Below are 15,592 nucleotides of genomic sequence, written 5' to 3'. Positions count from 1 at the left end.
AAAAGTGTGTTATCTTGCAAGGCATCACAGACTAAATAGTGTAATCATAATATATCCAATCTAGGAGATCTTATTATTCTTACTGTTCCGATTGTTTCTCCTGTTGCAGCAGATATTTGTAATTTGAAATACATACAGGAATGGATTATTCTGATCTTACAGAAATGTTCATTATCAAATCTAGTTTTGTCACAGATACACATTGAGATTTAGCTTATTGAGGCACTAGTTACTACCAAAAAGGAATTAAAAGCTCTTCCTATCTATAGAACGTACCTTCATAAATGTGAGTTTCTTTTTCAATCACACCCACTCTTTTAATATTAGATGTATGATATTACTATAGGCCAGTTCTCTGGATACATCTGCCAATAATTCTGCTTTGTAACTTTGCATGCTTAATATTAGTGATTTAGAATCCACGAGGTTTTACTATAAGACTTAAAATGTATTGCATACTTGGGATTTTTTTTGTCAAAATATATTCTTAGAAATATTGAAAACTGTTATGAATAAAGCACTTAAAAAAAACCTCCAAAGGAAGGTATCAAATACCTAAATATGCTGGTAGAGTGCCTGACGTGTAACCTGAACATGCAGCGACAAAAGCTGAAAGATTTAATCAAAATAATTTTGTAGTTAAGGAGAATTAATTAGGTGATGATAGTACTGCAAGTGATGGCACTGAAAGAAAGAGTAGTACATGTGATACATATGCTTACATTATGTCTGTTATCAACTAACTGATGCAAGACAAATTTCAAAATGGTAATTTTATTTTTAATATTAATGATTTGTTTCATACTGGTACTTACATAAGATATCCAATCAAGAAACTTAACCCAAAGCTGTATAATTTTTGTAATTTAACAAACAAAACACGAGTTATAATTTCTCCAGTCAGAATGTAGTTTGCAACTTTCTTCATTATGTAAGTGTCTGTTAAAAGCAAACAAACGAACCTTAATGTTTACAGAAACACATATGTTGGTGGTTGTTGGTGGTTGGTTTTTTTGTTTGTTTTTTTTTTTTTTTTTTTTCTTTTCTTCATTGTAGTGGAAAAGCTGTAGGAATTCCACTTCTGGTATAAAATAAGTGAAGACCTGAAAAATCCCCTTAAATCAGTTTTCCTTTATAACTATATATCCGAGTAACTGTTTAGGCCTCTCATTATTTAAAGATTAAAATATAAAAAGAAGCAGATACTATGCTGGAGAATCTTGTCTGAGATACAGCTGTGACACAAGCACCATGATGTAAGAAGGTGAGATATATGGTGTACAATCCTGTAACTGGTTTGGTGAGTTTTCTGCAGGCTTCTGAAAACCTGCCAGTTTGCTGTGATTTAGCTTCTGAGTCCTATCATTTTTAGTCCTGTTCCTATTAAAAAGGAGAGTTGCTGTTATTGCACGATGGCTTTATCTGTTTGCATTTTGAACATTCTGTTCAAAGCAATGCCCTCACACAGTTGCATTGTTGATGGGTTTTGGTGGTTGGGATTTCCCCCCCCATTTAGTATAAAAGTCTTGGGACTCTTAATAATCTTGGGACTAGGTGTTAAGGACTGGAAACAGATTATTTGCCTTCGCCAAATACAGTAACTGTACTAAAATACCGTACGTCCTTGAAAGAGAAAGTGATACACAGAGCAAAGCCAGAATACTTTGAGGTGGGAGTTCTTATTTGCTGTACGCTCATGTCTGATGAAAGTTACAACCGATAGCTGTTCAAGGGAAGCACAGCCCCAGCAGCTTCAGGCTTGCTGCATTACCCTGGGTAACTAAACGTCACAAGGTTACACAATGGCATATTCTGCTAAATCCTCTGGAGCTCAGCATTTTAACTATTTTCTCTGATGGGTTTATAGCAGAATGTACTTCTTCAGTACATGCAGAGTAGTTACAAAGTGGTCGTTTGAATTTCAATTAGGCTGATATGTAGCCGTGCATCTGAAAATCTGAAAAAACAGATTCATAAATCTCTGTGTTTCAAGCTAAGAACACATGAAAGTGCAAATGCTTATATTTTAAGCCCTTTAGATGAACGTTTGTCTAAAGCAGCAGTTTCAAATTAGCTGTGCAGCCCTGCTTAACACTGGATGTCATGGTTTTGTTGGTTTTGTTACTTTCTACTCAGTATTTTTAAGCACTGTTGGGCTAAAGCTGGCTCAAATGTGGCTCAGCAGACTCCTGTGAATAATCCTAGCCCAATGGGCTCTCAGAAATTAGGATGAAGAAATGTGGCCTATTAATGAGTGAATCTGTGTGTTTGTTTGAGGTAAGAAATACCAATCATATACAAAACAAAATGAAACAAGAAAGAATATAAAAATTTTTTTGTTTGTTTGTTTGTTTCTTAGGACTTTTTGAAACTTTTATCTTTTGGGTGGTGATTTTCAAGATTCTAGGCCTTTCTTCCTGGCTACTTCCCCGTGAAAAATGAGGAAGAAGATTTGTGCTTTTTTAACAACAGAGGGAATGCTGTCACTTACTAGCATAACAAGAGTATTTGCAACATTAAATTGAAGGTGTTGGCTTATGAATAGTGTGGATTGGAAGGGGGAAATTGGGCAAGTAGAAATAGTTTGGATGTTGAAAATGTATGTTTTGTGTCCCTATGCTTGAAACCCAAATGGAAGTTGTTTTCAGTAACTTTCCTAATGCTGGCAGGGGGGTTGCCATATACAAATACAAGCATAACTTCTTCTGGTTTCACAAACAAAAGAACAGTTGCTTTGTTTTGCATTAAAAAACAGAGACCAGATGGTAAAAAAAGTGCTTATGTTCTTAAAGAGTACGAATAAATGCAGAAGGTCAGAGTTCAGGCTGCTATTCCTGGGTGTTTAATTATTTTTGAATAATTGCTGAAAGCTTGCTGTTTATTTGAAAACCTGTAGATATGAGTGATGGACATGCGGTTGCTAGATGAACCGTGAACAGTACAATGTTTACAGCTGGTGATAAGGCAATAATTGAGGGAAATGTGAATCAAAATCACTAACAGCCATCGTTCAAATGGTTTTAGATAACAGAGGGTGAATTAGTTTAGATAGTTTAGGATGCTTTAAATGGCCAAGGTGTGTATTGATCGTTAAAAGACACAGCAGGGACAAGTTATTTCTATGTGAAGGAAAATGCCAAAGCTCCATGACATTTTGAGTACTGTGAGAGAAAAAGAAATGGGCACAGCAGAGGACTCACATGAAAAGGTTGGGCAGAGGTCCTAGAAAGCAAACAAATATTCCTTTCAGTGCAATATGAAGTATGGATGGACTTGCCAGGAAACTGAGTGCCCATTATTCAATAAATTGGAAAGTCCAGTAATGCAGAATTTCTTTCTCTAGTGTATATAAATTAATTAAGTAGTAGGCAATAGAAAAAGGTCCATAGAAATGAAGTGCAATTGCCACGAGGTCTTATTTTATATAAGAAACATGCCTAGTGTGTTAAGCTTTATTCTCACGAGAGCTAAATATGCTTTGAGTGCCATATTTGATATGTGATTTGGTCAGTAGTACAGTAACAATGAATTTGATCTGTTTTGGCTGATACAGTTGCAAGTATGTGTACAGATTAATGACTATGAAAGTCTCACTTTATAAACTCAAAAGGGCAAAAGAATTCTTTCCCATTGTGTACGTTTCCAGCTTATTTATCACGGAGGTTAGCTGTATCTATAGTTTCCATTAAAGCTCCTATTTTCACATGCACATAACTGTCCACATAATTCTTATTCAAATTGATTTATTTCTATAGAAAAGGTGGATTCCTTAGGAGAATTAATTAAGGAGAGTTCTGGTTAGTTTTGAAAATTTGCAAGAATGTAGAATTTTTTTATTTTAGAATTTTTTTTAGAAAATAAAGCAATACTAAACAAAGGGATTTGAAAGGTTAGGTTAAATCCCCAGCATAGACATGCACCTTAGTAGAGGAGTGGAATATCTTTGCTTGGCAAGGTGGAAGTTGTGATATTGGTAAAATAAAATTAAAAGCATCTAGAAAATAATATGTAATTGTGTATAATAGGTATCTGCAAAGGCCTTAATACTGTAGTTAACATCATAAGTGATGTCAAAATGTGAAATTTTGAAAAGGAAGAACTTGAATACAGTAAAGGAGGAGACTCCAGGTTGGTGAATGGTCTAAATGAATGTGGTGGTCCCATGTAGGGGTGATATCTGTGAACTTCTTGTTATACTCCCTCCTTGAATGTGTATGCAAGAGTAGCAGGAAAAGAGTAAAAGTCCGCATAGTTTGCCAGGTCCTTGAGACTGTGTTTACTGTCTCTGAATTTTTAAGCCTCTTGCTTTACTATGTCTTGCATAATTCACTCCTGAGGCAGGTGAGTTGTTTGCTGGGAAATGCATGTGGGTATTTCTGTCTAGACGGTACTTTGTGGCAGCTTTTTGTGCTTTTATGTTACTGAATGATAAGCAGAGAGTCCTTTAAAGCAGCAGTTGTTTGCTTAACAGCTTAGTAACAATATTTTGGCACCTTAGAGCAAAAAAGGACCAAATTTGAATCTTTAAGAAGCTGAACAAATAGTCACTAATTAGTCTTCCAAGCTTTTTGATTTTCTAGTTACTAAACGTTTATTTTTTACATCATGCAGTGTATGCTCAAATGCAGTTTCACGCACAGTCAAGCAGAGGCTTTATCCATTTACATGTTTACAGATAAACCACAATTTCTGAGTGTACGTGGTGACATTTTTTAAAATAGTTATTTATGCTTGAAAGTATTATTGCACTTTTTCTGAGCAGTGAAACTCTGACAGTATATGTCCCTAAGCCCATGAAGAATTTCCTGGCAGATAGTCCTTGCTCTTCAGACTCCTCAAGTCTTTCTGTCCCTGACCCGAATATCTGCTGGAGTTTCTCTAAGACTACAAGAATTTAATGATTAAAGATACTTTTTTTTTTTTGAGTAAACAACTTTCAATACATCATTCTGATTGATGTCCTTTACATTAGAGGTGAATGTGTATACCTTTTAAGATAAATGTATACTTTTTGATATTATTTTAAATCAAGTAAATCAGATCAAAACAGTCTGGGGTGCAAAATAGTCTGGGGAACGTTACATCAGAATGGACATATTAAAAGACATATAACAAGAGGGACAAAGTGACTTAAAGAACGGAGGTATGGTATACTATTAATCTTCATAAAGTGGCTCTATAGTTTATTAATTTTTTGCCAGCCAGTAAGGCCTGGCACACCTAAATTTGAGTAAAGCACATCTAGCTTCTGTAATGCTGTTGGGATAGACTGAAAATTCTGTGGGTGGTTGCATTTAATTTGTTTTGAATAATTTTTTTAAATTGAATTAGGTACATGAATGAGTATTGACTCAAAACAGAATGTATGCATTATTCATTTTAGTTACAAAACCTGATTTATTTTACATTTGTGTCAAGAAAATATTGACGGTTAATATACAATTTAGTACTGTAAGTGTCTAAGTGCATTGTTGTATCTCGCCACAAAGGATTTTGATAGCTGTGTATGCTTTGATACTTTTAAACTGTGTTGCCCAGGAGAGAGCTGATGATGCATCTCCTTTCCTTCGTTTAAGGACAAAACAGAGGTGACTCAGAGCATAAATTCCCAGTCCCTTCTTCCAGCAATATTTGATAGGCACCAATTTTCCTAGTTACACAGGTTGACTATGGACTTCAGCATCATAAAATGGAAAGTGTAATATTTGAAAACTTACAATAAGATCCTTAGAAGTTAAAATTTGGTGTCCATTATTATGCTATATGGCTGATAGCTTATGAGATAAATAAGCAGTTATTGCTTCTCTTGGACATACTGTTCCATGTTCACTGCAAAGTGAATGAAGTGCTCATTAGAGTTGGTGTAGGGTGTTCTGGAAGGGTTAATATTTAGATTTATTTGGATTTTATTTTTACATGTTATAATTCCCCTGTGAAGATTTCAGCTATGGGATTAATGTAACAGTAAGAGAATCTCTGCAATTAATGTCTGGTTGGTCATTACGCAGAGGTAAGATTTCTACTGAGACAAGTCAGGCCATGTCAGTTACTACAGCCGCAGAAGACACGCACATTCGCCCTACTTGCTTGATCCTGAAAGATTATAGGATTCCTACTTTGAAATATGACTGTTGTAATGTGCATGGTTTATAATAAATCTGGTCAGAGATTAGGAAAATTTTCCTGTTGGGTGTCTGCTATGCTTTCCAGAAAGGGGAAAAATAGTATTTTATAAAGCTCATCTTTGTGATGCTGCAAGAATCAAAGGGTAGCTGCTTCCTTCCAGGTTCTAAAGCAACAGTACCCTCCCAACTGATAATATCCTAGATTTTTCCATTACTTGTTGCAGTAGCTACAAATACAACATAATTTCTAAGAATAAAAGGGAACTGCACAGTTTTGAATAATACACATAAGATTAGCATAATAAGGTAGAATTTGCAGGATCAGCATGAAGTTAAACAAAAAATGTTTTGTTAATTTGGATGTGTGCCTAGAACCTCTGTAGCACTGTTGATCCTGTGAGATTTTTTTTTTATTTTATTAATTAGCATGGAATTCTCCTAATTACCTTAAAAATTAACACATTTACACTGTATTAGGGTGATATACTATTAGCTAATGTTCATCGAAGCTTCTGGCTACAGCAGCATATGTTGTAATGGCTGTTGAGTTGATTGGCCTGTTTTTAACATCGAGCCTGAAATGTAGTTGTATGACTCCTTACCCAATATCACTTTTATCTGTTGCTAAGAGTTTTAAATTTTCAGAGAACAGCTAAAAAAGAGAAACAGCTCTCAGTAGTATAGATATGTTGGACCTATGTATAGTTAGAAGGCAGATCAGAGGGAGGGATGGAGGGGATAAGAGGAAAAAACCTCTTTACTTATCCTTTTCAGAGATGGAATGTATGAGGCTCTGAATCTATAAAGAAAGTAAACATTATACCAGGAATTACAACTTCCAAGCAGTTAAGACAGTCTGCTCTGTTAATAATAGCCTGTCGTGGTTTAACCTCAGTCGGCAACTAAGCCCCACACAGCCGCTCGCTCAATCCCCCCGCAGCAGGATGGGGGAGAGAATTGGAAGGGTAAAAGTGAGAAAACTTGTGGGTTGAGACAAGAACAGTTTAATAATTGAAATAAAATGATGATGATGATGATAATAATAATAAGTTAATGAAAAGGAAAATAACAGAGAGAAATAAACCCCAGGAAAGGCAAGTGATGCAAATGAAAGCAATTGCTCCCCACCATGACCGATGCCCAACCAGTCCCCGAGCAGCAGCCCCTGCGCCAACGTCCCCCCTGGATTATTGCCGAGCATGACGTCCTATGGTCTGGAATATCCCTTGGTCATTTGGGGTCAGCTGTCCCGGCTGTGTCCCCTCCCAACTTCTTGTCCCCTCCCAGCCTCCTCGCTGGTGGGGTGGGGTGAGGAACAGAAAAGGCCTTGGTACTGTGTGAGCACTGCTCAGCGGTAATGAACACCTCCCTGAATTATCAACACTGTTTCCAGCACAAACCCAAACCATAGCCCCATACCAGCTACTGTGAAGAAAATTAACTCTACCCCAGCCAAAACCAGCACATAGCCTAGTGACCCTTGACAGCTGTCAGGGTCAAAGTTGTTTCCAAAGAGCAAAACCTAAAAAATTTTAACATAAAACTTTGATGCTGTTTGCAAGCATAAAAGAAAATAGTTCTACTTATGTAACAACAGCCTAAATGGAAATAGTTTTCTTATCGATTTTTAAAAGAGATTTGAGGGGTGAAAAGCCAAAGAAGCAGTTTCCTTCTGAATGCTGTTATACCTTTGTCGTGGTTTAACCCCAGCCAGCAACTAAGCACCACGCAGCCGCTCACTCACTCCCCCCCATCCAGTGGGATGGGGGAGAAAATCGGGGAAAAAGAAGAACGGTTTAATATCCCAGCTGAAACCAGGACAACCTTCAGTTTGTACAGCTTAAGTTTCAGGTAGTGTGTTTTCCTTTGCCAATGAACTGTTCCACTGTGACCAGCAGATGACATTCACTATCTGAAAATAAGACTAGGGAAGGATTTTGGTCTTCACTGTTGTGCTAACTCATATGGGGATAAAAACTAGTAACTCCTCGTGATGAGACATAGACTACTGTAGATGAGTGTTTATCTTTGATATGTCAGCAGAAAGTATGTTCAGTGTACCAGGATTTTTTTTGCTGATGGATTTGTCAAATCTAACACTTCATTTATGAGAGAATTCTGCACTCAGAAATGTGCATAAAATAGGGAAACTTTGTATATGTGACCACAAGAAGAGAGGGCAGATTAACAAGATATGTTATATTACAGGTGATCAGCATGTAGTGGCATAGGCCATCAACATGATTCAAAAGAACCACTGAGGACTTGGAGCTGTCTTGTGTTCTAGGCTTTGAAAATGAATTGATTGCAGTGTATTTGGGTCTGACCTCAGTTCCATCACTGGCTGTTTTTCCCTGTGTTGGTCTCCTTTTCCCTTGTTTTTTTATTCCAGACCCTATTCTGATTTAATCCTCCTGGTATTCCTGTGAGTTTTTCAGTTTTATACCTTGAAACAACTGTCCTGTGAACAAGGAATCTTTAGAGCTTTCAATTGTTAACAAGAAACTCTTCACTGTGTGAAAAATTACATTTTTCAGGAAGTAGAACTTGACCGGATTTCCAAAGTTTTTCCTAGAAAAAGTGAAAAGCATACTTGTGACAAAAGGCCATTTCCTTGTCAAACTGCTTCTCCAAAAACATGAGGGCATGACAGTTTTCAGATGTAGTAATATGAAAAGTTTTGAATGTTGAAAACTTCTCTGCTTTTGATGGAAACAACTTTTTCAGATGGAATATCCTGTAGATGCCTTGTACAGAAATTGATGGTTTCAGACTGAAAGAGTTGTAAGCAACTGAAAGGAAGTTTTTTGTAGGAGGTGGCCAAGCAACCTTCATGGTCTGCTACTGATAAACACACAGAAGCTTGACACTGTTATTGAAAGGTCCTCTCTTCTAGAACTGAAACCGTAAGACTCATAATTCATTCTCTGTCTTTTCTGTTTTGGGATTTGGTGAATATGATTCATCCTATTTGGCTGATGGGACTTGTCGTCAGAGCCATGTATTTCTGTACTGGGTCCAACTTTTCGATGACAAGCTTGAAAACATGGAAAGCTATGCCTTCCATTTACAGTCCTAGAAATGGATGTTTTTACTTAGTAGTATTGAGTGTGTTTCATCACTGTCACCAGACAGAATCTCATTTAAGTAGAAAGGACTGCCAAAAACCCTGAGATGTATAAATTCAAATATAATTTGAAAATAGAGGATGGGTTCAGTTTCTTTCAGGCAACTCCCACAAATAGGACTACAGATATTTTGCTTAAATTCTGTACTAAAATTAGTTTTCTGAATCCTCCTACTTGGATTCTCAAAGTTAGGCATCTAATAAATGCGCTAGTTTTAAAAAATTATGAAGACCCACATCTCATTTTTTGACAATGATGCAAACTGTGGATGCTTTGTAAATCAGGCTGCTTAGGTGTTTATTTTTAGGCACTGGTGTGCGAATGTTTAGTATACAGTTAGAGATTAAATACCTGCAAGTCCATTTCATTGGGAATTTTGTTAGAAGAGGAAAAAACCCATGAGCCTAGGAAAACAACTAGGAAGCTTGCAAATAACTAGGAAGAGAAATAAAGCTGAAGTAAAGCTGCTTATTCTTAGAGACAGAATTGTTTGTTGATGCAATTTATTTTTCTTCAGTCTTGTACTAATACTTATGAGAGGCGGAAGTTTAGTTTACATTCACAAGATTGTATGCATCATATTATATGAGTAGGTCATACGTTACTGTGGCTTGTTAGCACTGTGTGATCATCAGAGTAGTGACAGTGGGACTGAGTTTTGCATCTCAGCCTCTTGCTTTCATTGTCATCACACTGAGGTATGGTATGCTTGTAAATAATAATTCACTAAAAACTGAAATGGTGCGTAATGAATACATCCAGTATCTATGATTCAGTTGTGGGTTGGACTAGAGTTAGAGAAATTTTTCAATAGCATTTCAAAAGCTTTACTCAAAACACCTTTTTAATAAAGGGTATGATTATCTAATTTGCAAATCTGCCTCCCACAGCGTAAAGCATAATTTACTATGCAACTATTACTACAGAAAACTAGTGTACATAATGAATATAGTTTAAAACGGCAGGAAGAATAAAGAATTCAAAAATTTTCTAAATAATCCATCAATTATTCCAGTAATACATATGCTTTAAAAATTGCAGATGAGAATTACATTATTTTAATTTGTTTAATTTTGCTGACAGTGCTATTACAAACAATGTTGAAGGATCAATAGAAAAAGCTAATAGTAATTTGTTATTTTTCTCCTAGCAATACTGAATCTCCTTTTGAAATTTAATATACAGTTTCTAGTTTATTTGTATAATAATCTATTTTTTTAATCAAGCTAATTGCATATTAGGTTGTAATTATGACTGACTAGATTGTCTAGACAAATAATTGACAAGACAAATTTTGTAAACAAGAACTAGCAGAGAAAATTTTAAGCTCTGAGAAACAGTGGAGTTGCTACTTTTTACTTTTTAAGTTACCAAGTATATTTTATGTTAAAAACCATTAAAATCTAATTGATTTTGCGAATGTGTCAAGAATAAATTGAAAATAAATTGTTTTGAATACTGCCATTGTTTCTCAGAATTTTCCACTGATCTTTTGGATTAAAGATAAGTAATACAGATCCCCTGGACTGTCCAAGGACCTCGTTACATATTCTGTCACAAACCAAAACAAAAAATCCCTTTTGGAATATGAACTGTTTTTCTATGCCTTCATTTAGAAAGTTACTGCAGCAAACATGAATACAATAAAAATAGGTGGAAGAGAAAGTCGAGGGTTACTAATATGGTTATTTATGTCTGTTGAGGCACCTGCTTTTGAGCACTGATCATTTTTGGGGGGTATAAATTGTGTCCTGCTCTCAAATGAAAGATTTATTATTACCATTAAACTGCTGAAAATTTCCAGCTAGTTACAGGTTGTTTTGGTATTTATTAAAAGTGCATTGGTGGGTGGTTGTTAGACATGTAGCAAAATATTTTCTTTATTATTTAGTAGTGTAGTCATAATCTAGTAAAGCAATCACTAAAATACCTGCCTACACATTTGACCTGTCCTCAAAAAAGCCTGATATTGCAAACTGATTGCTACAGATTTTCCTCGCAGTCCCTAGAATATGTAGTCACTTTCCAGACTGGGAACTAAAAACCACTATGTAATTTGTATGAAGATATCTTTCGATAGGGAATGTTAGGCTGCCATATAACACAGAATAACTTTATTTTTCATATTCCTTCCTCTGTATGTGAGGTAATATGGGAGATAAGGTAGATAATCAGAGGACTGGCAAAGACTCTGTTTTTTCTTCCTCATTTTTATTTTGTGCTTTGAAGAGATGGAAAATGCACTGTGAATAAATTTTTAATATATTTAAATGAGGGTTTAAAAATTACCCAGAATTATTATTTTTTGGAGCGGGCTGTGCAGAACAGGAACCTTCGATCTGCGTCTGTATGCCAACCTGAAGCCCCGTCTTCTAAATCCAGAGCTTCGAAAGCATCAGCATTAAAAGGGACTGTATAGGGGTGAGCAGCGCTGTAACTGTCTGGGCTAAATACGTTGGCAGTTCTGCATCTGCCCCATGTATGTCCATGCCATAATTGTTGTACACCATATGCAGCCATGTCTGTCGGATCTTCAGTAGAGCAGATTTGTGTGAGAAACTGCCGGAGAGGAAGAGGCTGATCCACATGCTCACCACAAGCATCAGTAGATGCATCTTCCTTCAGCTCGCAGGGGAAACACATTGCTCTCCGAGGGCCACCGAGAATCTGGGCTTTCACGCAACAGAGATGAGGCGGGATAATGTGCTTTCCCTTTTGTCTTGAGAAAAAGAAACTGATTCTAACATTTTGCTAGGCTGTGAGGAGAAGGTGCCTCTTTCACTTAATTAAAGCGAGACGATCTCATACAGTTCTCCTTTATTACTCTCTGGCTGGTCAAAGTGTGCCTTACTCACCTGCTATGAGAATAGCTAAAAAATGTTCATTGGGACTTCATTCCTCAGTTTTAATGGGGAGGGAAGAAAATGCTCATGGCTGTCCTGAATGGAACTGAATGGAGAATGGAACTGAATGGAGAATGGAACTGATGAAGGAGGAGTGTTCTAGTTATGTTGCCTTGAACACTCTGTGAAATGATGCAGGATTTTCTGTATTTTAGAGCGTATAGACTTGCAGTGTAGGTTTAGTACTAAAAAATTTTGATAGGTCACAAAATTGTATGTGTGAGACATATTCTGTGAGCAAAAATCTTGCTTTAAATAACAGTAATAGCAGTGGGAACGTTGATATGGAGACTTTGTTTGCTTATATATATATGTTTGCTTATAACCAGACAGATAGAGAAAATGTAGCCTTGGCTCATTTCTGAACACAGTTTATGGAGCATCTTTTTCTGTTTTATTCAGACTCTTGTTTGTTAGTCAGTCTTCACTGGGGAGAATTGAGGGCAAGCTGGACTGTCAGGCAATTCGTTTCTGTGAGGCTTTCTAGAATGGAAAATTTCACTCGTGTTTACTGCGCAGAAACCACAGCTTGCAACCCGTGATGTTTGAGTGCTCTCTTTCCTGCTTTATGAAATAAGGGCTTATGGTAGTACTTGCATTACAAGGATGTTTTGAAGAGAATCTAATTAGTTGTCTGTTGGCCTAATACTAGTATGAAGAGGACTGTTGTAGTGTCTGAGTAACTACAAAAGAAAAATGGTAATGAGAAGACTGACAAGTAAGTAGAGGCCTGATTCTAAGTGTTGGCTTAAAAATACTATCATTGCATAAAAGTCAGTCAAAATCCCATGCAAAACGGGATGCTATTTAATGCTTTTTGATCTGGCTAAAACTTTAATTTAAAATACCATTTTACATTAATTTCATTGAAATATAAATAACGGAAGGTAATGAAAGATCTATTAGTTAATAAACAGACTTGAATTACTGTAGTTAGGAGTGATGAACAGCAATTTAATAAGCTATTAAGAGTGTGAGGTATTCTGAGTAAACTAACTTTTGAAAAAGAGGGAATGAAATGGTTTTGCAGCTACCTTTTACAATTTAATGTTTGAGGCCTTGGAAGAGGCATCTTCAAACTGTACACACTTTGAATAAATGTGCAGTTTTTACAGCTTTAGCAGTAAAAGCATTCATCGTGTAAAAAATCGATTTCCAATAGTCAGTAAAAGTATTCCTAAACTAAAATATGCAACTAACATGAAAAGAAAAAGAGAAGGAACATGAAAGAATTTCTGGAGGCAAGAAAAGGTGTGTAGGAGTTGCATATTATTCTATTAACAGAAGAAAAGATCCCAACATAAAATCTGATTTTACTTTGCTACTTTGTAACTGAGACATTGCTATTACAAACCTGTTTCAATGTTATTATCAATTTTTATGATAGTCTGGAAAATTGGCTTTTCAATAACTCAATGACTTTTTTTTCAATCATGACAAGTTAAATATTTATTTTTATATGACTCTAGTTTTATCCCACTTAGAACAGAACACGGTGAAGCATACCACCCTGCAAGGCTGAGAAGCTACTGGCTTGGCCTTGATACTCAGTGTCTAATGTTTCTGCGGCAGAAAATTCATCTTGACCTGGAGACCATCATAAGGATAAGGTCTGGCTACTACCAGTAGCCTAAAGGCTGCATTTTGTTTCCCCCACAATCTGAGCATAATGTCTAAGACACATGTTCCATATGCTAATGTCCAAGCAGAGAGAGATTGCACTGCTTTGCTTGGCAGCCTTTGACTGTTTTCTACTCCCAGGGTGAATTTTTCTTCCTAATACCTAAGTGTAATTTTCTTTGGTACAACTTGAATTGCTGCTTCTGTTCCTTTCAAGGAGCACCTCCAAGAAGAGTCTGCTTCCATTTTCCCTGTAATCACCCCTAGATTTGCAAAGAGAATTGTCAGATCCCCCTCTCCCCTCTCTCCTCCATCCAGGCTGATCGAGCTCAGGTCCCCCAGCCACGCAGGGTGAGTGCACCAGCCCCGACAGCCATGGTGATCCTCTGCTGAACCTGATGCAGTTTATTGGTTTATTTCTTTTATCGAGAGGGGGACCTAGTACCCCAGGTGTCAGCTTGCAAATGCTGAGCAGAGGGGAAGAATTGCTTCCCTTCGCTTGCTGGCTAAGCCTTACCTGTCGGAGCCCAGTATGTGGCTGGCTTTCATAGCCTCAAGGGTATAGTAGGTCTTTCAGATTGTGGAAAGTGAGGGAAAATAGCAGCATTGGAAGTGCTGTTCAGCACGTCTGTCACTAATGTGATCTCATGTTTTTCTTTCACCTAGAATGTTCCACCTGATTTGTCCATCTGCACCTTTGTGCTGGAGCAGTCTCTGTCAGTACGGGCCCTCCAGGAAATGCTGGCTAACACAGAAGAAAAGGCAGAAGGGGTAAGTTATTAAATACTCACTTTTTTTCATCTTGCAAAATACGACAGTTTTTTTCCCACTGTACCACGGATTTCATGACTGGCACAAGCTTATAGCATCATGAATTCCTTATGTTTAACTTTCCTCCTTTGCTACAGGAATGGTTTGATTTTTGAGAAATTCTAAACACTTGCACCTTTCACTGAAGCTTGCCAGAGTTGTAAATTCCCAACAATTTCAATGTGCTGTGGGTCAGCACAGAGCTACAAAAATGTTTTAATATGAGATCTCATAATGTGAAATATAAAGCTTGATCATTTCTTCAGAACAGCTAAGCTTTCTGAGGATTTCTGATTGTATCAAGTGAGACTGTCAAGTAGTCTTAAAATGACTTGGATGTGTACTGTTTTCCTCTGGAAATAATGAACTTGTTCTCTGTGGCCTGAGCTAAAATGTCCTATAACTCATCTTTAGAGCTGGAAATAGAATGTTATTGAGTCTCGGTGGACAAGAAATATGGAAACTAACACATTTTTGCAGTCTGGAAGATGAAGGATATAGGGATAATGTTAATTGTTTGACTAGCGATTAGGTATTTACAAATAAATCATAGTAGTGTAATTAATATTCTCTGCTGTGTAATTAATTTGATTTGTTATGATGTAGTTGAGTGTTTCATATACACTCTGTAGGGTTAGTTTGAATGCCATGCTCCAGCTCAAATTCTATAAACTGTAAGTGAGGAAGAGTGACTGTAGGCCCAGGAGTTACACAGGTAAGAGACGCAGGGGTTAACTGTAAGACTGTCACTGAAGAAAGCTGTCAGGAGAGAGGCACGCCTCTGATAATTCTGGGAATGCCTTGAGAAAGCAAACTTTAAACTAACATAGAGTAGTCAGTCCCATAAAATGCCAGGCACTGAGACTGAAAATGGTATTTGGGAAATGAAGTCCAGGAGCAGTCCCACAGGTGATCCAAAGTGCGTGCTGTCAGTGAGAATTTGTTCCAAGGACTAACTCCAACAGCAGGAGGATGAAAAGCACATCTGAGAGAAGAGGTGGTACCA

The 15,592-nt window shown here is 36.9% G+C and overlaps 1 protein-coding gene across 10 annotated transcripts in view; it reads left to right on the top strand.

Moving 5' to 3' along the window:
* Window positions 1–15,592, top strand: part of RYR2 (ryanodine receptor 2) — a 456,061-nt gene that overhangs the window by 118,485 nt on the left and 321,984 nt on the right. For all 10 annotated transcript variants that reach the window (XM_069800675.1, XM_069800669.1, XM_069800667.1 and 7 more), the window contains exon 3: window positions 14,443–14,547. In XM_069800675.1, the coding sequence (XP_069656776.1) occupies window positions 14,443–14,547 (105 nt within the window). The remainder of the gene's footprint in view (window positions 1–14,442; window positions 14,548–15,592) is intronic.

The sequence above is a fragment of the Haliaeetus albicilla genome, chromosome 13 (genome assembly GCF_947461875.1).
Source record: "Haliaeetus albicilla chromosome 13, bHalAlb1.1, whole genome shotgun sequence".
NCBI classification, from domain to species: domain Eukaryota; kingdom Metazoa; phylum Chordata; class Aves; order Accipitriformes; family Accipitridae; genus Haliaeetus; species Haliaeetus albicilla.
Note: the sequence above shows the minus strand (reverse complement) of the source record. Positions and strands in the feature narration are given on the sequence as shown.